This window comes from Protomyctophum bolini, assembly GCF_963924005.1.
Source record: "Protomyctophum bolini genome assembly, chromosome: 18".
In the NCBI taxonomy this organism is placed as follows: domain Eukaryota; kingdom Metazoa; phylum Chordata; class Actinopteri; order Myctophiformes; family Myctophidae; genus Protomyctophum; species Protomyctophum bolini.
In genome coordinates this window covers 9871340-9894837 of record NC_137879.1, presented here as the reverse complement: position 1 = coordinate 9894837, position 23498 = coordinate 9871340, and the positions used below count along the sequence as shown (strand labels likewise).

The following is a 23498-nucleotide window of genomic DNA, read 5'->3' as shown; positions in this document are numbered from 1 at the left end:
AAAAGCCCAAGTGGGGCAGTAATGAGAGATTACATTGTTTTTTAGTAGAGAGGTCCCTCCCTGGAGGACATCAAATGTCACAATGTGTCCATTAGGGGTTTCTTTGGTTGGGACTTGAATACATTGGCATTTGGCCCAGTGCCTCTGCAGGACTAGACCAAACTGGGCTGAACCGAAAATAGCAAATACAAGCTCACAACCCGCCACGGATGGGTCACATTGTGAGCTTGTAGGTCTGCTATTTTGGCTTGCATCCCCATCACGCAACAAAGTATTTATCAGACTTAAAGACTAAGGTCTGTTATATGTATATATGTGCTTTGGTAAAGGTACAGTACAGATCACGCATTTCAATCACTCTGTTACGCTTCTTTTCTCTAAATAGCTATACCACAGTCAGACATCATAATAATTTAAATTGAGTTTCTTTACACATACTGTGGTGTCTGTAATGGTCACAGAAGTATAGCACCATTTATAGATGTGCTTTGGTAAAGGTACAGATCAAGCATTTCAATCACTCTGTTACGCTTAAAATCTTTTCTCTAAATAGCTATACCACAGTCAGACATCATAATAATTTAAATTGAGTTTCTTTACACATACTGTGGTGTCTGTAATGGTCACAGAAGTATAGCACCACTGCCCACATTCACATCTCTGGCATTTTTCACTTGCTTAGCAGAATCTAAATCCAGTATAAAATGTGAATTTTATTTCGGATGCTGTAATCATGGCCATGCTTTTAGTCTCTTTCCAAGGTTTTTATTGTGTTCGTTCTTTGACCGCTGTCAAGTATTCTCAAATCGGATGTTTTTTTGTGGTTTTCGTTGGGGGGGGGGGGGGATGGGGGGGGGGGGGAGAATATAAAAAGACAAAAGAGCTCAAAAGCCGAGGCTCATTCTTAATAATTATTCTTAAACTTCTTGGTGATTTTTTATATTTTGAACATCTGTGTCTCAATTGGTGCCACTATATATTATGGGGTCACTACAATGGTCAGGATTCATCCTTAATTACTTCAGTTACTTTGCAGATTTAGATCATTAATACAAAACATATAGTAACTGATATGATTATAATGTATATAGGGTTAGGGGAGAAATTCTATTCTGACGGGCAAAGACCAATTCGAGCGCCCTTTTCTTTTCTGTGTATTAATTCATAATCTCTCAAGATTTCAGATTGGGAAAAATAAAACAAACTGGTTGGATTGGTTTATTAAAGAGCTGTAGAGACAGGCTGACCCAGCTACTGAACAAACACTATAGCACTGATTCCTATCAGAATACAGAGCTTAATCCTTTTAACAAAAACTTGTTTTAACAAAAGAATATCATTTTAAATGAGTATTTCTACATGGTGGTATTGCTACTTTTACTTTGATTGGGGGGGAAAAATCTGAGTATTTCCACTGCCACAGAATACAGCAGAACAGACTTTGTAGTAAGTGCGTGATCAGTACTGCTGCTGTGACACGGCAAATAAAAAACACAGCGCTGATCTTTGATCTTCCATCCAAACCTTGGCGCGGTCGGCTGTCTGTGCAGAACAGCAGCCGTACAATCAGCAGCCGCCATAAATCCCCAGGTTGCCATTTCCTGTTCAGGCACAGAATCAAATTTAATTGAATGTGGCAACGGCAAGACAGTAGCTTCATATAGTTCATAACGGTGTCATAAAATGCTAATTAAAAACAGATTCTATTCTTGCGTTTTATTTGAAGCAGTGTGATATTAGGGAATGAACAAAAGGAAAAAAAGAAAAGCTTCTACAATGTTTCGGTTTTAGCGGGGCTCGATGCACATTGCTTAAAGGCAACAAACTCAGACATGCGACAGTTTTACACGTCATCCTACGGTATATGAGCACGTGAGAAGCTAATGCAACGTTTTTGGCATAAATAGCAGATCTACAACCTCACAATGCATCATCACTGTCTGTCGCTGTGCTTGCAGATACAGTAGGCTACAATTTACAAATTTAATCCAGGTCAATTTATTATAGGCTACTCAAGACATTTGGTGTCTGACGTACTACTGTATTCGGTTTAAACGGTTATGGTGCCTGCGTATAGAGGGTATGCGCATGCATGAAGTGAATGGCAGATCGAGTGGCAAAGTGAGTGACAAAGTTAATTTAAAGTTGTTTAAAGTCATTTCATTCAATCAAATAGGACTTTTCTATTTGGATGTATGGACTGTCAAGACCAGAAAGTAGTTTTTTGCCACTCTCACATAACTTCCGGGTATGATGATGATGTCATCACGCGCATACCCTCTATAGCTGACTCCTCACCGATTAACAATAACCATTGCTTGCAGGATGCGTGGATGATGTTACAGACCGTGTGTATTTTAAACGATGCTCTTCTTATTACTTGCTAGAAGCTGTGTTTTATGAATTACATTCTACCGTACAAGATCAGGCACTGAGCATGTTTGAATGATCCCCTAAGTCCTCCCCCATCAACCCCCCATGTGATTATTTTTTTGGATTTTATGGATATGGACCTTGGATGGATCTTTTTATTTGAGCTATACTGTATGTACAGGCATAGCAAGTTTTTTCAGAAAACTCATATTTAGAACATTGCTTTAGAACAGTAGTTCTCAAAAAGTGCAGATATTCAAGCTCACAGCTCGTCACAATGTGTCGTGCAAGCTAGCTTCCACATTTCTGAACATTTTTGGAAAAATGTTTAATGTGTTTGAAAAATGTAGAATCATTTTGAATTTGTTTCAACACACAACTTCATTCTCCCTGGCACAAAATAAATCTGATGGGGGGGGTCCGTGGCCAAATACATACAATTTTGGGTGTCCTTGGCACCAAGAAGTTTGAGAACTGTACTGATTTAGAAGGCTTAAGGGTTAAACCAGTCCCGGTTTTGTACCCATGCGCGGCCGTCCACAGACGTCGCAGAGAATGGCATTAATCTGATCTCTCTTACGTGCAGGCTTGTTTTGCATATTCCAAACCCCCTTGTGATTGATGTGGCGGGGCACCATATAACAGCAGGCGGGGTTGGGGTTACCTCAATGCCCTCGTTTCACTTCAGGAACAGGGGAAAGGGCCTTAAATCAGTGGAAAGTGGTTATTCTATTCTATATTTGCCCCGACCATACAGTGACTCCACCCTCCACACGTCCCACATAAAGCCAGTCCAATATAAGAGTTTATGAATGCCCTGCTTCTCCTCATTAGGTTTTTGGTGTACATATGACTCATGAGTGCAGTGCAGCGGTGGTGGTGATGTGTATACATCTGAGACGCCCGTTGTGCGACCGAGAGACAACCAAATACCTGGTGGTTTGTTCTAAACCAGATCAAAGGATATTATGCAACTGCTGACTGGCTGATAGAGAGAGAGAGGAGAGAGAGAGCGTGCATGCGTGTGGAAAAGAGGGCACCACCAAAAATAGTGTGTGTGTGCGTGCGTGCGTGCGTGTGAGTGTGTGTGAGAGAGAGTGAGAGAGAGAGAGATCGAGGGGGAGAGAGAGAGGAAGAGAGAGGTCAACATAGCTGGGACTGCAGAACTCAGTGAGCTGGTAGGAGGGTGGGGTCAGGTGGTTCTGACCACACTATATGTAAAGCGGGGGTAATTGCTGGCTTCAGATACTTAAATAGGTCCTTCCTTCACAGCAGTAAACATACTGGAAACCATGCAGGCAGCAGCCTCCATACTGCATGATCCTTCCTCCTTCGCTTCCTAGAAGACAGACAAGCTGCTCCAGTCAAACACAAATATATATACAGTTAAGTATACTGGATGTATACATTGCATTTAGTCGCTGCCGGGGCTGCAACCTTCTTATCTCCTCCTCCTAGGTTTGTGTGTGTTTTTCACTCACGAAAGCATCCAAAGTATAGCAGATCCGTTTTGAGCTGCATGTTGATGATGGATCTGCTACGTATGAATTTGAATCCTGAAAAGGTTTTTGTTCATATGAGGTGTGTCCACCCGACAGATACCATTTTGCTCACGGAGTAAAATGAGGAAACTGCATGATAATAACCCAAACAACAAATATACAATGGATATTTCTTTATCGATACTGTCACCATTTTCAATATTGCATCTGTGTCTGTGTTCATTGTTTGTTAGACTACAAAAAGGCACACTGGCATTTTCCTATTTCCTGCATCGAGAGAGAGCGTTACTACTATACTGTACTGTATGTATACAAGGCAACTCATTCACGTTCTCTATAAGCAGCAAAGCATTGAAGATCAACACATACAGTATATGGACCAACAATATAAAATATCTATTTTTTTTACAAGCTGTTCCACATTTGCTTGAGCGTACGCTGCCGTTTCTAAATCTCTGTTATCCAACAGTGACCATACACAGTAATACAGGATGTTGTTGTGTATATCTATCTATCATAGACATCATTGGTTTCATCGCTACTATTAACCACTTGAACCCTATAGCCTATATCCTGGGTCAAACATGCAGTGATTGTTTTATTTAATTGTATTGTATTGTATTTTCTTTTTGGCTTTCTTTTTCCCCAGCAAATGTCAGCACAGATTTGGTGTGTAGAGAGAAATTCGAGCAGACCTAGTATGTGATGTGCTAAGTAGCCTATAGGGTTTATGTGGTTAAAACAAATATGAACCACATTGTGTCCTTAACAAACATAGTTGTAACCATTAACCATTGTGACAAAAGAGATAAAACACACGCGCGCACACACACACACACACACACACACACACACACACACACACACACACACACACACACACACACACACACACAAACCAAAAAACAGACAGGCATATGGACAAACAGCCTCACCGGCCTGGGTATATCAGGGCCCCTGTTAATCACCAGCCATGAGCCACTTGTGTCAATAGACACAGACCTGCCGACAAACCTCACACGATCCTCTGCATACCAGCTGCAGTTGGAATGTCTGCACTGCAGTACACGTACAGTACATAGTACCACCGTAAACATCTGTTTTTACACAACGGGTCCCAGCACTGTCACGAGGACAACTTCAAACAAACTCTTCGGGGCCAATTAAAAAGCATAACCCCACGTTTTCAGCAAAGTACAGTAATGCATGTGCAAAAAAAGAGAAAAGTGCCCACACTGCGGGGGGAGGAAATGTGTGGAGCACATTCAGAGCTGGAGCCATAATGACCTTTCAGCAAACAGAGGGGGAAAAAAAATAAATTAGCATGAAACAACATCCCTTCATTAACCACTTTCACCCTGGCTGGCGCCCCGGCTTTTGGGGCACGTCATTATAGGCGGACAAATTTCAAACATTTTCAAAAGTGTTCACACATCATTTTCTAAAATAGCGGACGATCCGCAAGCTGCACAATGCGAGGCGTTGTGAGCTTGTAGATGATAGATAGATAGGCTATTTTTTGAAAAAAGGGTTTAAGTGGTTAATGTTGGGCACTGTAGAAATTACATGGCAAGGCACTGGTATTTCCTTTTCCTGCAACGTGTGTCGCCGTACAAGGCAACTCATTCAGTTAACCTGCCGACTACATTTCACTTCAAGTTTCTTTGGTATAAAAGCAGCTTCTGTTGCTCGCCCATGACTTGTTTGACAAAACGTAATTTAATAGAAGTACTGTGCAAGTTCAGCAAGTCACCTTTAGAAGCTACCGGACGTTTTCTCTCTCTCTCTTCTTTTCGGAGCATTTGAAACAACTACATACTGTTCTCAATGAGTAAGGACAGAGCTTTCTCTATTATGCCATATTTGCTAACGGCGGGGCTCCACCAGGCGCGTTGCGTCTTCGTCATGTGCGTCAAAAAACGAACCGGGGCAATTTTAATGCAGTCACACAACGCAACGCAACACAACGCGGGCAGTGGAGCCACCCTTCATTGATTAAAAACGTTGACGGAGACGCGACGCTGACGCGCCCGGTGGAGCCCCGGGTTTACAATACTAGCCCCAGATCGTTTAATTTGGAGTGGTATAATAATCCCTGTTTTCTTTTTAGCATTAAATGCAATATGAACATATTGCATTCAATGGGAACTTTTGTTCATTGATCTTCTTTTTGTTAGTAGTGTAATAAACTTTAAATAGCACATCATCATAAAATATTTAATACTTTACTGTATCTCTCAGATATACACAAGTTCTAATAAATATCGATCCATCCAGATGATCCTGGCTGTTGGCTTTGCCTCTGTCAGGGTTCATTGTTCATGTTTGTCAAAGTCTATGTAAACTTAAACACTTTTTCTTCTATCAAACTGACGGACTTGTCTGTGAGCATTTTTTCGCTGTTCACAAACTTGTACCCAAACAGCTTCAGCGTGGGCCCGCACACTTTCTGCACGACCTGTGCTATTTTGAAGGGTATGCCGAATCTCCACTTCTCCACCTGCTCCGACGAGTTCTTCTGCGTGGAGTACACGCCGCTGGCCTCCTTGGAGGCCTGCGTGTTCCGCAGGATCCACAGCCTCACTTGGCGCGTGAACGGGATCCCCGAGAACCTGTACATCTCCGCCGCCTTCCGCATGGGGAAGCGGGCGATGTCCTCGTAGCGCACCAGCATGTAGCGGCGGCGCAGCCACCGCGGCTGCCTCAGGCCCGCCTCGGCGGACATCCTGATGTTGTCGCAGTTGCCCTTCAGCTTCCGCACCTCGTCGTCGTCGACGGGGACCTCGTGGCCGTCCGCCGCCCACTGCTTCCAGTTCTTGTACTTGTCGGCGAAGGCCACCATGCGCGAGGCCAGCACGGCCCTGGGGTCGCGCACCAGCTGGATGAACTTGACGTCCAGGCGCGGGTCCTCGGCCAGCGGGCGCAGCGTCTCCAGCTGACGCACGCGCACCGACTTGATGGCCCTGTGCTCCTTCTGGAGGCAGGACTCGGAGGCCATGGTCAGGTTGAGGGGCCCGCAGCGCCGCATCCTGCAGTGGTAGCGCTCGAACACGCCCTTGACGAAGGGGCTGCAGACGGAATCCTCGCAGAGCGAGCTGCTGGACTCCCTGCGGATGTATAGGCCTGTCACAATTATTACATAATCGTCTAATCGCAATTATTTGAGATAATTTCAATTATTTGAGATCATTTCAATTGTTTGAGATAATTGTGGAATCTTGGTGACGCTAAAGTGTGCCTGCGCTGACAGACAGCCCCTACCTGCGGAACAGCGCGGCGGTGACATGGTCCTCGGGCAGCGGCTCCATGAAGCCCTCCAGCAGGGAGAAGTCGCACAGGAACAGCTGTCGCAGGACGTCGCGGTAGGCGGGCGCGGCCGCCGTGGCGTTGGTCCCGCCGCCCTCCAGCGTCAGCGTCCTCTCCACGTGCCACAGCGGCTCGAACAGGTAGAACATGTTGTCCCCTTGCTGGTTGAAGAACTCGCCCACGAAGGAGGAGCCCGTCCGGGTGGTGGCGAGGAGGAGGATGTGCTTGCGGCCGGCCGACGCCGACGCGGCCTCCGGCTGGGGCTCGGTGTAGTTGACGAGGCGACGTTTCATCAGCGTGAAGGCGGGGTCCAGCTTGTTGTTGAGCGACGTGGTGAAGGAACCATTGTGCTTCAGCAGAACGACGGAGGAGGAGGAGCCTCTGGTCTGGAGAGGGGTCTGGGGGGTCTGCTTCAACGCCAGCTTATCCGACACCCTGAAAAACAGGTTCGTTTTTTTTGGTCAAAACGCCAAGAGAGAGCAAATAGGTCTATTACTTACTTACTAATTTAAAGCATTTGCTAAATAAATGCCAAACATCATGGTAAATTAGCTGTCTTAAACCTTATATACTTTGTTAACAGGGGTCTCCCAGCCCTGGGATCTATCCATGCCATGGCCCTCTCATTTTCTCCCTTGCACAGTGCACACCTAATATTGGCCAGAAAATAGCAGATCTACAAGCTCACAACATTGCGTGACACAACGCGCTGTGAGCTCGTACATCTGCTTCCGATGAACGTTTGCCTATTATGACGTTATGTTTCATCAAAACGCTAAGATAAAACAACAGCATTTTTTTGTGTTTGCTAAATAAATGCCACGCGCCACGATAAGTTAGCTGTCTTTTAAGCTTGAGAGAGATAAATGCAACGGACAGGCCTCGGTGCGACTGCTTGAAAACGCAAACAGCGCTCCATTGATCACTGAAATGGGCTTACCTCGAGATAATGTTGTTTTCCTTCTCAATGATAACAAGTGCCACGACGAAGACAATGGATATTGTGTATTTGATCCTCATTCTTGGATGTAGCGGTGCCTTGGATACGCTCTTATAGACTGTTTTTAATAGGTTCTGCCAATCTTCCACCACTCCGGTTGCCTTCTTAAAGAGCCCTTGAGTTACTTGTATTCCCCATCGTAAGACAATGCTTCATCCTGTAAATGAAATGAACATGGAACTGTCGGTCACAAAAAAGCATTGCGCAGTCGAACAAGGCGGCGAGCATGCATCGCCACTACTCACATGTTTTACGTAATTGAAAGTATCAATACTGCAATGTAGAATAATGTCCAGAATTCTAAATTTACTTGAGTAAAAGTACAAAAGTATTGGTATCAAAATGTACTTAAAGTAAGTAGAAAGTGCTCATTATGCAGATTGCAGAATGTCCCGTTTCACAATTTGTCGCGTGAAATTTGTCTTTTAGCAGATCTACAAGCTTACAGAAGATCAGCTATTTTCAAATGGCCGGGATATAAGGCTGAAGTGGTTAGTGTGTTTTGTAATAATAATCAACATCTACAAAGTAACTATAGTAACTAAACTTTTCATAATTGTAGTGGAGTAAAAGTACAATATTTTCCTCTGTGATGTAGTGGAAAAGGTACTTATAGTTACTCTACACCACTCCATGTATCGCACTCTCGGTCTCAATTCCTTCTGTCAAAGCGCTTGTGGAAATTTCTTATAGCTGCTCATATTAATGGGGAAGTTAAGAGCCTATTGTTGCATTATGCCATAAAACCTGTCAGTTCCCCATAGATGCCTAGTCGGCTTATATACCACAATAAAGGGGTCCCTCTGCAAAGCCCTGGTTTTGCTGAGCCTTTTTTTCTGCCCTAGCTGCGCCTCAAACTCTCCTCCTGCGTATATGCAAACTTCCATAACAATGGCGTTGTGTAGAGTGTTTGGCAAAGCCAAAAGATGGTGCGACTCACTCTGGGACAAAAGCGCATCTCATAACAAAGTGAGAAAAGAAAGAAAGCTCCCAGCAGGGCTTTACTGGAATCTAATCTCATCTTTAAGAGACCCAGGGAATGGAACATGCCCACCCACCATGCATGCACTAGAAAACCTGGTGGCACCCCAGACACGACTCAAGTTTATACTTGATTCTTGTCTTTGAACTAGCGAGACCAAAATGTTCATTTTCTGTTTGTTTGTTTGATTTTAACTCCTGTTGCTGTGGATTTAGCGTGAAACCACCCACAACATGCAGTACTAGCAGACAGCTACTTTCCTCTGTCAACACTGAGAGGAGAATCAGAGATAGAGTCCATTAGCTTCATGACTGGCCTACTGTGATGGGAGAGATACCATCTGGGTATTGATCTGAAGGACCGCAGCTGCTCCTGCATAAATGTAAAGTCAGTGTGCAAGAAGTAACTAACTCTAAGCACATTTACTCAAGTACTACATCGCACCACGAGACGCTCTGAGCTTCTAGATCTGCTCTTATCTGGATGAGTACAATTTTGTGGTACTTTACTTGAGTCTTTCCATTCTTTATAATTTAATTCTCCAATATATATGGTATTAGTACAACACATACAATAACTGATGCATCATTAAGTAGGGCATTAGGTTAAGCTAAGCAGCAGCCCACAAATTCATGAAAAACAGCTCCACGTTTACCGGCTGCATCAATAAACTGATTAGTGCAATACTAGTTTGAAATCGAACATTCTGCATAATGAGTGTTTTTACGTTGTTGTCAGATAGTGCTTTTGTTCTCTAGTAACATTTTGAATGCAGGACTTCTCCTTGTGTTTCTAAATTGTGGTATTGCTACTTTTACCTAAGTAAGGACTAGTACTTTCTTCTGTCACTGCATGGTTACCTGTCACCCTGCACTAAACTGCAGCTTTAGACTGAGGGGTAGACACATAGGTATATAGAATAAGTACACATATGTTGTGGGCCGGGGGAGAACCCTATTTGTCACTATAAGCCTTAAAGTGTGGTGCTAAAAGTCTGCAGGGCATTCAGAAACATAATACTTATGTAAGTGTGTAGGATAATAAGCCTCTACCTGGGAGGCTGTGGGCAGTCAAATGAAGCTGAGGATGGATTTAATGATGGCTGCGGATATCCTGCACCCCCCAGTCCCGAAAGATTACTATTGGGTTACCTTTGAGATAATACAGTATAGCAACTTGGCTATGATCCATCCACTAATCCTAGGGATTTAAGCAGAAGCTACACCACTGTGGGGGAATGGATCTGCAGTAGATCGTCTCCTGATTTGATTCTAATCAATTCACTCAATGAGACACATGAGGCTCAGGAAATGATCTAACTTGTTCTTTATTCAAGCAGCTTAAAGAGAAGTACATGATGGCACAATGCATGGCCTGAGCAGATCTCTGAAAACAGTAAGTAGTACTTTATAATACTATGGGTCAAGTCAAGTACTGAAACTACTATAACTGGTATACCAGCTGGAACTGGCTGTTCTCCCTGAGTCCTTGACCTCTACACTGTGGGGTCTGGGGAGGGGACTCCCACTTTGAATGTGTTCCAAGGGGTCTCCAGCAAAAGGAGGAACAGTTTAAAAACACTTATAGCCCTATTTTATTCATTTATTGGAAAATGGCTAATGTTGACAAATGTTGGAAGTCCCTGGGCCATAAAATGTTTTCAAATAGGGGTCCGCTGCCAAATACACATAATGTCAAGGGGTCCTTGACGTGGAAATGTTTGAGAACCGTCTCTAAAAGCTCTGATACAGGTGGAGCACTGATACAGAGATGGACAAAAGTAATACAAGCAATCCATGTATTTCTTCCAAACCATCTCGTCCACCACACCAGTATAAAACACGGCAAGGCTGTCCAACAAATAACAGTCTCACACTGAGGTCATTAGAATAAGGTGTCGTTATTATGATATATCTGCCATCCCAAACTGCTAAAGCTGAAATCAAATAAGAGTTACAACAACTCGGGACAAAAACAAACGGCTAAACAACCAGCTTTCTAGCTTTTTATCCAATAGTCCCACATCTGTGTTGATGAAAACACATGGGTTCGTGGGATCCTTCGGGTGCTACCAGTGGAATGTGGAGGGTGCTGGTGATTGCATATGGATCACTGTTAAATGATTACAGGTCCTGCCACAAGGCCAAGCCATTAGTGTGACTGCTGCTATTAATCAGCAGGAAGTGCAGCTTACAGACTCTTCCCACTCCCTAATAGAAATGTAGGTGTGTGTCTTTCACACCAAACAAGTCCTATAGACCAGACCTGCAATTAAACCATGCAAAGACCATTCTGACCTAAACCACCCATTACTGATGTTTTGATCAATGTTTTGTCAACATTCTCTAATTGATTTGGAGAGAAAATTTGATTTTGATTTGATTAAAGTTTCTATTTAACTTACCCCGTTAAAACTGGGAAAGCATCTAGAGACGTTTTAGATTTTTGTGTTGGTTATTCAAAAATGTGAGCTTGTACACCTGCTATTTATTTTTTATTTTTGTTGTGAGAGAACTACTGATTTAGAAGGCATTTGTAGAATCAGCCTTGGGTCTTAATGGGTGAAACAAAAATAAATAAGTAAACACAATTAACTATTTCACAAAATAAACACATGAACTCAATTTAATAACTTAATCTAACCACACATTTCCCCTTTAGACTAGGGGTTAGGGTTGCCCATTAGGGACCCCTTTCAACCTGAAAGGCTAGTAATTGCTGATGGCAATGATGTAAATAAAAAGTCAAATTAACCAATATAATCGAGAAACAAGGCCCAGGGCAGGCTCGACCCAAAATACATGCCTGGCATTTTGTGTACATTGATGATGAGCCTGACAGGGGTTCCTGTTTCGGTTCTTTACACAACCAGAGGTTGCAGTTCTAACATCCTGTTGCAACCTCTCTCTGTCCTGGGCCAGCTGCTCTGCTCTGTGGTCAGACCCAGGAGAGACAGCAATCTAAACACAGGCCTGGGTTGGACACTGCATGTGAAATTCTCCCAACGGGAATCGGGGAAGTTTAGGGCTCTGACTGGTGGGTGCACGCTGCAAAAATAATCCAGAGTGTCAACCACTTAACCACATAACCACCTCAAACATTTTTTGAAACGTGGGGGAAAAGAAACGTCACACCGCTACACATTTTTGGCTTGTAGATCATCTGTTTTTCAGTGACTTTATGACTAGGAATGTTTTGAATTTCTTTTTCTGTGCCCTGTCTTTGTCTATAATGACCATGAAGGCCCAAAGAATTGGGGCGCCAGCCGCCAAGGTTCGCCGTGGTTAAGCAAGTGTCCATTTTCACACTCTAAAAGAGTTCCAAGACTCTAGATCGTGTAAGCGTATAACAGTGTCAACGTGGAACGGTGTGTAATCAAAGGGTGTGTACTGTACTACTGGCCCGTCCACTGAGGTGCGCTTTCACCCAGAGGAAATCTCCACTCCGTCTTGCACCACTCTGCCGCATGCCACAGCCTACAAAGGTCTCTTACACAGCTGAGACTCCCAAAAGCCCCTCCTGGCCTGGGCACAGATCAGTGCACATAAACTCCCAGGGTCAGTCACTCGTCAAAGGGTCAGTGACTATAACCTCTGGGATGTTTCTAGTCGTGTATGACCCGGAGACTAAAGTGATGAGTAAGTGATGTCAACGTTAATTAAGATCTGTGGCCATTTCCACTAAATGCCTTCTAAATCAGTAGTTCTCACAGACTTTTCAAAAGTGTAAAAAAAAACTAAAATGGCAGATGTACAAGCGCTGTGAGCTTGCAACCCGCCTGAACACTTATTATGGATGATAAGACATGTAATATTTTGTGAACTGAACACATAGACAAAAAAGTCCTGAGGACTTGTTTCGATGGGGTCCTATGATAGGACCACATCGAAACAAGTCCTCAGGACTTTTTTGTCTTTTAGCCCTAATGTCTGACTGTACCACGTGCTGTTGACATTTTGACTAAAGTTTTCAATCAATCAATCAATCAATCATACTCATTATATGGCTTTGCATTATCTGGTGTCTGGAAAACGTTACATTCTAGCAAGCATCTACCTGATGTTCCCCTGCTTTTTTGCTTCTCTAAGTTATAATCAATATAGGTGAAAGTTTCTAAAATAGCAGTAATTGGTCTGATCAAATGTGATTTTAAGACAAACAAATAATGTCAGCGCAATTAATCATCAATACAAGCCTAGTGATGCTTCAACTTGTACATGTATTCTAATCTTACACACAGTGAAATCCTCAGTGTTCATTTATCCATTTGTGACTCTCAAAGTGTACAGATGGATCCATTTGGTTACATTTGTACAGTCTCTCGAGTTAAATGAACACTCAGGATAATACAGTGCACCAATTATCTCAGCGTATTGTACCAAACGCTCAAGCTGTGTTGAAATGGCCATACGCTGACATTTTCAAATATTCACTAACCACTGAGGCATATGACACGTTTGATCATCTGCTCATAACCAGACCGCCATTATATTACTGACTGTACCATTTATCATCTTGTTATAAATGCTTTTAATATCTGCCACCCCTTTATTGTCAGTGTTGTGGAGGCAAATTCAACACCAGCCAGCAAGCCAGCCAGCTAAAAGGCACTTTCATTCATTGTGTTGTAGGCCAGTTGGTCTCAAAGTAGGGGGTCCTTGAGTGGGTTCCAGGGGGTCCACAGTCACAATGTGTTGCGAATCTTGCGATGCAATGGCCATTTTTATTTTTTATGTTTGACAGTAGTTGACAAATCTTCTTGTATGGGGTTCCCCGGCACAAATTATTTGTTAAATGGGGTTCCAAAGCTACACACGGGGATCCATGACATGAAAATGTTTGAGAACAATAGGTGCTATGGTAGGCTGCATTGTTTATCACTGTCAGCACAGCATCATACATGGTATGTAACTGTCTCGGTGCACCATTCACCTCTCCTCTGTTTGTCTGCAAATTCCAAACTACACAAGAATGTAGCCATACCTCGTGTACCACAAACTTGCAAAGTTTGCTTTCCAATTGACTGATGCCTGCTGGCAAATCGACATTAACGTGGCATTCTAATTATACGCCTCTTCTTCAGGAGTAGGTGTGATAAAATAGTGTAGCCTACTATTATAGTGTAGGCTACGTGGAAACTGAGAAACATGGTCATATGGCACGTTGTGTCTTGCAGCCTGATCTGGGGCAGTTAAGTATTTCAGCTGTAATCAATGACACTCATGCACAGACAGACAGACAGACAGACAGACAGACAGACAGACAGACATCTATAGGTTTGGACAATCAGAGATATCTGATCAGACTTCAGTAGATATATTTTTGACAGCTTATACTTTATACTTCTACCACACTGCAGTACATTGAGGCAAATATTGTACTTTTTACTCCACTACAATGATTTGACAACTTTATAGTTACTAGTTAATTACTTAGTAAATGTAGATTAATATTACAAAACATACATGAAGTGATCAATTATTTCCGGACCGGTAAGTATTATTAATATAAGCTACCAGCTAGTACCCAGCATAAAATAATGGTAAAGCAACTTTACCAGCAGCAACATTTAAGTGATGCACACTTCATTCATTACTAATCCAATATCATTGTGAAATGGACCATTCATTATACATAATGAGTACTTTTACGTTTGGTAGGCAATGGCATGTCCCCAATACACATTTAGGCTACACTTACTTAATTATTTTGGAATACAGGACTTTTACTTACTTACTTAACAGTATTTGGACATTGTGGTAGTAATAGTAGGATATACAAATCTGAGTAGCCTACTTTCTGTAGCCCACCACTCTCTGCACTGTCTGCACAGTCTCTGCAAAGCCACATTTTCACATAAAGTGGAGCGTGGGACCCATAAGCACTATAGCTCATTTTAATTTAACTAAGAAAAGTCTAGGCTACAGGCTACACTTTACAGTGTTTAGCTATAGGCTCTATATATTTAATGTAGTGTCTAATTGCCTATACTGTTTATTTAGAATTTCGCAAAACAAACTGAACTGAACTGAACAGAACAACTGAATTAAACATGCCACAACAAAGTTTATTGAAAATTACATTAAATAGTCTCATATCAAAATACTTGCCAGAAACAGTAGCCTGGTCTAAATGCCAATCAAAGGCTGTATACGCACCATTCTGTGAAGAAGCATCCATCCCACATGGTATCCATAAAAGCGATCAGGCTTTCCTTCAGCACAGGACTGACTCCAGGTGAAAGTTAATTCCATGTCGTTTACTTCGCATCTAAATTTCACTTTTTTAAGGCAAAGGATCAAATCTAAAAGAAATGTTTGCCCTGCATTGCCCAGGTGAAAACTTAGATGAAAACATGTTTTAAAGTTTTCGGTGTGGGCTACTATCTTAACATGAAGCCGGGATATAAGAGCTACTCTCCCCTGTGCGCTGTCTCCAATCTGACTAACTGAATGACATGGACACCGCAGATCACATGGAGAACCGCGGTCCCAAAAGCGATTTGACATGTCGACATAGGGCACACAGCACACTCGTTCACTGACTGAACTGCAGAACTGGAACACTCGACAGTCGACTCCTTTATATAAAGTTATCCTGTCGTATCTGAAACTTCAGATAAAATTACAAAACTCGCAGACAATGACCAGCTAGGTTGCCGCTTGGACATTAAAAGATTATGTTTCATTCATTTACTTTTTAAATTGTAAGTGATTAAACAGCCATGGACGTTGTCAGCGGACTATATAAGGGGAAATAATACCACCTAGTGGACACAAACATGCATTGCTTACATTTTTGTCTATTTTTGCTCCGAAAATAAAAAACAATATTTGATTGATTGATCGATTGATGGATTGATTGATTGATTGATACTTTATTTGCAGTTTGCAGGGGAAAGGGCACGGGGAAGTAGGCCTACAGTTAAATATAGCTGTGGGTGTTTGGGCTGTGGCTGACCAGAGCTAAATTCAATTTAAGGTCTGCTAATAAGAGGATTTGAAACCCAAGCAAGCCTATGGCTTGTTTCCATTGGGGTCCGGCTCCTTACTTAATTAATCTAAAAAGATTTGACCCTGACGTGATTTGAACACGCAACCTTCTGATCTGGAGTCAGACGCGCTACCGTTGCGCCACAAAGTCGGTGAAGTACCACGGTAGCCAATTGAATAAATATCATTTGTATTGACCAAAGAATTATAAAAGGCTGACCAAAACATCAACTAAACCACAATACTATTAATAATGATAATAGTGATCTTAGACTAGCCTAACATTTAGACTCTCGTAGATGAATTTAATCGAATCTGACATTTCAAGATTGAAAATGTCAGAATCGATAAAAAATACATCTTAGTACGAGAGTCTAACTAGGCTAATCTTATACTCTGGCTTGGTGCCACCAAGCCAGAGTATAGGTATAACATTTTATGTAACTTTCCTAATACAATATTACGGTATTCGTTTTTCATCAGTCACAACTCCCATGATATCTGTCCCATAATGATGACGACACAGCCGTGGGACATTCAGGAAGGTTGCAAAATAATTGCGTCAGTTCAGTTCAGTTAGCTCAACAACGCACTGTCGTGAAAGGTGAACCAGCTCTCTTGGTATGTAACTCACGAGACCTGTGTTATTTTCACTATTTTATCGTATTGAAATGTGCAACACACAGTATGTGTTATATTTAACAGTTGAGGTGTTTTATACGCCATTCATTCCGAAGCCACTGTCTCTAGAAATACGCCAGCTAGCTAAAGTTAGCTTAGTTTTCACAGTTAAGGTTAAACAGTTAATACATAACGCATATGCGTTAATTTCTCCAATAAATCATGTGTAAAAGCTACGTTAACTTGGTTTACTATTACTGTTAATTGCTAAACCAGCTGAATTAACTATCTATAGAGGTTTAATCATTATGTAATATTACGCAATTGTATGATGTTGGTGTAAAACACGTTTTGTTTTGTTTTGACCAGTGGTGGTAAAAGTAATTTGCTTTTGTTGTTTTACTTAAATAAAAGTATCAATACAAGTAAAAGTCCCAAACTAAAAATGTACTTGAGTATAAGCACAAATTGTCATACATGACATCTAGTTAAAGTACCAAAAGTAACTCATTGTGCAGAATGTCCTATTTCACAAGTGTATAAAGAATCTTTTGAAAGAGTAAAAAGTACAATATTTCAGTGGAGTAGAAGTTAAGTATTACAATTTGGGAATCCAGTAATGTATAAGAAAGAAGAAAAAATATATTACTCAAAGTACAGAAATTGAGTAAGTGTACTTGGCAATGGTTACTTTACACCAATGTTGTCGTTTTGTTTTTGACTCATTCATTGTGTTTGTTTATTTATTGACAGAGTGATAGCACACATTTGATCATTGACCATGTTGGTGGCGAGGCTAACATGCCTGAGGAGTCTCCCAGGGGTGGCTGGGCTGCGCCCCATGCTGACACACGGTGGCTCCCCGACACTGAGAAGTTCCACGCTGAACCTGCTAAAGCCTCATCAGGTACGCAACATAACATCTGAGTCATCGTTCTTGACATGCCGGCTCAACTGGATTAATGACGGGCACTTTCTAGAACATGCACAGAATCAAAAAGGCAACAGCCACACTGACATGTATGTGTTTAATAGTTTAAATATATTTAAACTGTTATTTTGTTGTGATTGCGCATGTTCACATATTATACTCATTATATAAGCTGCTCATAAATACACCCACTTCATCAGTGTTGCTGTATTTGCATATGGAGTGGTCGTGGACCTATAAATGCCTTATTATAACTCATAAACACTGATTAAACTAAGTAACATATAGCTGGAAAGGCCTAAGATTATATTGATGTTGATGCTTGCTAATCACTGGCAGCAGCTAGTAACGCTTTTCTTAGATCAAACATTAGTCATTCACTGGCATATATTATACAAAGTTGAATTATACATACAAAACATTGTGTGGGCCTGTGAATCAACTCAACTGAAGTTCTTAATTCACAGGCACACACAATGTTTCCAGTGGATTTCACTGTTATCTGGTGCTCAAAATGTGTTGATAATCATGGTCATAGTGTACTCCTATTAAACGTAATAACATCTGTAAAATGTTTAAATTGTATTTGTCACCTGATGTGTGTTCCTTTTATAGGGTTATTCCACAAAGGCCAGATTTGGCTTCCGTCGGGCGAAGACCACCAGAGACCAGCTCAAAGAAGCAGCGTTCGAGCCAGCCACAAATACTGCCATTAGAGGTAAATGTGAAAGCTTGTTTGAATTGACAAAAGTATCTAAATCAGTGCTTCCCAAAGTGGGGTCCGGGGACCCCCAGGGGTCCTTGAGGAAGTTCCAGGGGGTCCCCAGCTAATTGATAGCTTGGAACCAAATGGAGTGTACGCGTCCATTTGAAATTGGGGGTCCCAGAGATAGAAAAACTTCTAACTCCATTTTAACCATGATAGATTCATCGAAAACACCCGTCCTTTTTTCTGGTGACTCCTAATATGTGAGGGGGCCGTGTTTTTTCTTTTACTGTTTTCATATATTTGTAATAATGTTTTGGCAAAAGAACCTCACGTATTAGGAGGGCAGAATCAGTCACCATAAAGGATGGCAGCTAAAATCAAGCAATCAAGAATCAAGCAATTTAAAAACTGTGGTGTTCACATAATCCTGAGTAGATGATAAAATGATCAAAAGGTTTTTTGAAAGTGAAATATCCCTTTAAGTCAATAATTTGACACAAAATATAATAATGATTTTATTGATTTAAAATAATAATAATAATGTCATTGCTTACAGTAAAGAACATAGCTAGATATTTATGCCAATGTGGTCTGTCCAGCGCGACACGTGCAAAATCTTGTAAAATTACGTTTAGCATTGGCTGCCTTGTTCGATAGGTCATAAACAAAGCACTTCGGATTGATATGATTCAGGAGTGCACTGTGTTTATCATACTGTAGCGGCGGTCTGCTACAGTAACAGACCAGCTGAATGTCGTGACTGACCGAACGGCAATGGCCATTCAACCAAAACCCATTGAAAAGCACGGTATCGTTTGCTGTGTTAATGTATATGAAATTAATGTTTCCCCTCCCTGCTCCCTATCCACAGTTGACAGCATGGGAAGAATGATGCTGGCTGGGGGTGCTGCTGTAGGCCTTGGTGCCCTGTGTTACTATGGACTAGGCATGTCTAATGAGATCGGTGCCATTGAGAAAGCAGTGTAAGTAGTTGCCTTACCAATCCCTCTGGATTGATACAAATAATAAATAATAATAAAATTGGTCATATACACAAGAGCACGCACCTCAAGTATAATTTGATATTGTTGTCCTGTTATCATCAGACTTTCTTTCCTTTTTTGTTTCTTTCTATACTATTTTGTAATTGCAAAACACTGGAAGCAAAACACTGGAACAAATGGAACCGCCCATTTGGTTCCATTTTTACACTCTTACATGAATACTCTTTTACTGTGTACTAAGACTTATCTTTTGTCTTCTCTGTACAGGATCTGGCCCCAGTACGTCAAGGACAGAATCCACACCACCTATGCATATTTCGCTGGCAGTATTGGATTGACGGCCATGTCAGCTGTTGCAGTGAGCAGAACCCCAGCTCTCATGGGTCTGATGATGGGGGGCTCTTGGCTGGTAAATCCTTCACTTATCACTGAATAGTTGCTGATGTTAGGGTTCACTGGGTTAAGATATGAGGCCCTTTAGAGTCTGATCCTTACAGAATACTCTGCAGAACACATTTGAAGTAGGGATGTCAACGGTTGGGTTCTGATAAACAAAACAAATAATATGTTGCTATAGTCTGTGGAAACCTATTATGTCCAAAACTGTGACTTTTCAGGATTCAAAATCAAAAGTAGCAGATTGACAAGCTCAAAAGCTTGTGGATCTGCTACTTACTGCGTTATTGTTTGAGAAAGTTAAAGTCAGTTCTCTATACTCTGCTCCTTTTTTCAACTATGACAGGAAAGCGCTGTATTCTTGGTGTTTAATTACAACAATTCTATCTAAACTTTGTTTTATAACTCAGGCAATGGGAGCTACGTTTGCGGCCATGATTGGAGCAGGCATGTTGGTCAGGTCCATTTCATATGACCAGAGTCCGATGCCTAAACATCTTGCCTGGATGCTCCATGCAGGTAATTTAGATGTTTACAAATGTATTGACACCCTGAGCGGCATAAACGGAGTTCTCCGTCCTATCAAATAGTGACGCCCAGCGCTCAGGACGGAGATTAGTAAAAGGATAGAGATTTATTGATATCAAAACCGATTGCATCGCTCCACAGGCTGGGGGCATCTGTTGGGCAACATTCTATGTCATTTCCGGTTGGGACGTCATCCAAAATGTCCCCCCCCCCCCCCCCCCATTTTTTGCGGATCAGATCGAAAATCTTAAAACGTGCATAACGTGAATGATTCTAATCAAAGATTGTTTTATCGCTGGGCGCTCTGATTTAATGGTCCTGAATACCCCCGGGCATTTGTGGTGTTTTTAATAGTCTGAGATTTTGGTTATTGTTACTTAGTTACTGCGAGAGTGAGTAATTCTGTCATACTAGTTTTGAAGGCTGAATTACAGTGAAGTTATATAATTCTCTTGACAGTTCTAGGTGTTATTAGCCATTATTCATGTTTATTGATAAAAAAGGATTTATGTAAATATTTTATGAAAGCACTTGCCTCCACAATATCACTATTGAGGTAATTGGTCAAAATTACATTTGATTTTGTCTACATTAACCAGACACTTTTTGTTACATTTTCCTTGCTTTTACTTCAACTGAACACTAGGTGGCAGTAACTGCTAGCTGCTACAACTGATGGCCACAACAGATAAGAGCTGCACTGTTTTTAATTTCCCATTTGTTTGTTTTTCCACTGCTTTGAAAAAGGTGTAATGGGCGCCGTCATCGCCCCACTCACTCTTCTGGGAGGACCCCTGATGCTGAGGGCCGCTTGGTACACAACGGGCATCGTGGGTGGCCTCTCTACGGTGGCCATGTGTGCCCCCAGCGAGAAGTTCCTCTACATGGGTGGGCCACTGGCTGTTGGTTTCGGAGTGGTCTTCGCCTCCTCCATTGGTTAGTGTTATTGGTTTCATAATTCATTTCCAACACTGCCCTTTGAATTGAATCTGAACTCTGTTTATCTCAAAATCTTCCTTTTGTACATCCCGAAACCATGCGTACACAGTAAACTACTCCTCAGTGTTGACTCATATAAATGTAAAGTAAATAAATGGAATCCATTTGTTGACATTTGTACACTCTGGAAGTTAGGTTGACACTCAAAATGTAGCTGTCGGTTTGCATTGGTGTGAAGGTTTTTAATTGTTGGGTCAGTTTTCATCGCCATGCATTTCATGTCCCGTCCAGGATCGATGTTCCTGCCCCCCACCTCAGCGCTCGGAGCTGGCCTCTACGGGGTGGCCGTCTACGGGGGTCTGCTGCTGTTCAGCGCTTTCCTCCTGTACGATACGCAGAAGATCATCAAGAAAGCCGAGACCTACCCCCTCTACGGTGTCCAGAAATTTGACCCCATCAATGCGTACGTAATGCCAATGTTATTGATGTATGATGTATACTCAGTGATTATCATATTTTTAGCTGAGACAGAAATTAAGCAGGGACGCCTCTCTAAATTGTGTTGCAGATTAAACACTCATAGATTTCAGAAATAGCTTCACAGACTTGTTTGACAGTACTGTCAATGTGTAGCGTTGTGTTGGATTCACGTAAATGTTCCGGTAGTTAACCACTTAAACCTTGTACCTGGGCTGCTCTCCCCCTCTTCTCACTGTCTTTTCATACAGGTGCATGGGTATTTACATGGACACTTTGAATATCTTCATGAGGCTGGTGATGATTCTGTCGGGAGGCGGAAATAGGAGGAAGTAGATGCGTCACCCGTTCCAACTCGAGTCCCCTTTCACTTCCACTACGTACACAAGCAGCGCAACGCCAGAGTCTACCCTGTTTTGGTTTTAGAACGCTATCCAACTGGTAAATAAAAACATAATATGCTGTGTTGTTCTGTGAAGATGAGGTGGATTGCATTTTCTAGTGCATATTGCAATTCATCAGTCTAAAGCTTAATTTACAGTTCGCCATACAATGAAGAGGTTTCCAAAAAGTAAAATGTAGGAAGTGCCTCATCTACATGATTGGCTATGATTGATTGGTATGTGATACCAGCGTATGACAATTTGTCTTGATATGCTTTATTTATAATTTAATTATAAATAAAGCATATCAAGACAAATTGTACATTGATATGGTTATGGTTCTATGAAGAGATGCTGTTATCTTGATCCTGAAAGTTATGTTTGATGCATCCCAGGTTTGAATATGTCGTCTCTGACCCCCGACTTGTTTATATTGTTCCTTGTATTTTCTATTTATTTTATTTTTTCTGATTGGGGTAAAAGAAGTTCAGGACACCTAAGGTCATAACCGCATGTCATCTAAATCTGATGCTTCTAGCTCTCACAATTATTAAAATGTGTGATATTATTTTCTTAAGATACTTTGAGATTTTACTTCAACAGGTTCACACTTTGCACTAGAATACACTTCTTTGCAAATTGTGGCAGTGCCAGTTATTGAATCATTCAATAAAGAAATGTAAAATGTTTCTCAGGTCTTGTCAGGGTGTTCTCTTTGTGGTAGGTAGCTTTCACAAAATTGTCATACTGTTGCATTTTGTAGCTAATAGTGTCTTAATAGTATACACTCATTACTAATTTATTTCCCACTCTTTGTTGCCATGTAGCAGAAAGCGCACTTGCTTTTATTTTGTACAAGGGCATTTCTTTTCCATCTACACAATTTTGTAACTCATTTTTTTCACCCAGTGTCAATTATCTAATGTAATCCTGGGCTCTACACTCCCTCTGCCAACCTGGGGAGAGCAACGGACATGCTTCCTTCAATGCATGATGAGTCCAAGCCGCTTCTTTTCACCTGACGGGGGAGTTTCCCCGGTTGGACGTAGTGCGTGGAAGGAAAACGTTATTCCAACCAGTTCCTTTCCTCTCCATCAGATCAGGATTACTGCATGTTTTTTGTAAGGGTACCTACATGGGGAGAACATGCAAACTCCTCACGGAAAGGCTATTTCACCAACCCCACCTAGGTTATGGGCACTGAGGATGCGGAGGAGAGAAAACGTCCCCAGTAGGAATCGAACCCAGGACCTTCTAACTGTGAGTGAGGTGACGGCACTCACAGTACAATGGCATTTATGTGCTTTACGAGTCCGACCAGTGGTTTAGTGCAGGTAGAAATCCACGTCTATGTC

General features: G+C 41.8%; 2 protein-coding genes across 3 annotated transcripts; one reads left to right on the top strand and one right to left on the bottom strand.

The window, feature by feature from the left end:
- Positions 1-4059: 4059 nt before the first annotated feature.
- LOC308332590 (carbohydrate sulfotransferase 3-like) lies at positions 4060-15630 on the bottom strand. 2 transcript variants are annotated; one of them, XM_080788560.1, is made up of 4 exons: positions 15322-15630; positions 8122-8338; positions 7137-7616; positions 4060-6998 (listed from the first exon to the last, which is right to left on the bottom strand). In XM_080788560.1, the coding sequence occupies exons 2-4, from the start codon at positions 8199-8201 to the stop codon at positions 6221-6223; spliced, it is 1338 nt and encodes a 445-aa protein (XP_080644686.1). In that variant the 5' UTR covers positions 8202-8338; positions 15322-15630; the 3' UTR covers positions 4060-6220. The 2 variants fall into 2 exon arrangements, with proteins under 2 accessions (XP_080644686.1, XP_080644685.1); XM_080788559.1 differs by lacking the exon at positions 15322-15630 and having other exon boundaries at positions 4060-6982; positions 8122-8337.
- A 1059-nt stretch (positions 15631-16689) lies between these two features.
- Positions 16690-22832, top strand: ghitm (growth hormone inducible transmembrane protein). The gene is made up of 9 exons (XM_080789098.1): positions 16690-16776; positions 17530-17683; positions 18323-18425; positions 19288-19399; positions 19688-19829; positions 20227-20335; positions 21092-21280; positions 21575-21746; positions 22012-22832. The coding sequence occupies exons 2-9, from the start codon at positions 17558-17560 to the stop codon at positions 22094-22096; spliced, it is 1038 nt and encodes a 345-aa protein (XP_080645224.1). The 5' UTR covers positions 16690-16776; positions 17530-17557; the 3' UTR covers positions 22097-22832.
- Positions 22833-23498: the final 666 nt, after the last annotated feature.

Bases quoted from the DNA above. Each gene is read 5' to 3' on its own strand.
- ghitm (XM_080789098.1), top strand. From the start codon at position 17,558: ATGTTGGTGGCGAGGCTAACATGCCTGAGGAGTCTCCCAGGGGTGGCT. The intron at 18,426-19,287 runs GTAAATGTGAAA...CCCTATCCACAG, and splicing joins CACAAATACTGCCATTAGAG to TTGACAGCATGGGAAGAATG. The intron at 21,281-21,574 runs GTTAGTGTTATT...TGTCCCGTCCAG, and splicing joins GGTCTTCGCCTCCTCCATTG to GATCGATGTTCCTGCCCCCC.
- LOC308332590 (XM_080788560.1), bottom strand. From the start codon at position 8,201: ATGAGGATCAAATACACAATATCCATTGTCTTCGTCGTGGCACTTGTT. The intron at 7,617-8,121 runs GTAAGCCCATTT...CCTGTTTTTCAG, and splicing joins GAAAACAACATTATCTCGAG to GGTGTCGGATAAGCTGGCGT. The intron at 6,999-7,136 runs GTAGGGGCTGTC...TAATTGTGACAG, and splicing joins ACCGCCGCGCTGTTCCGCAG to GCCTATACATCCGCAGGGAG.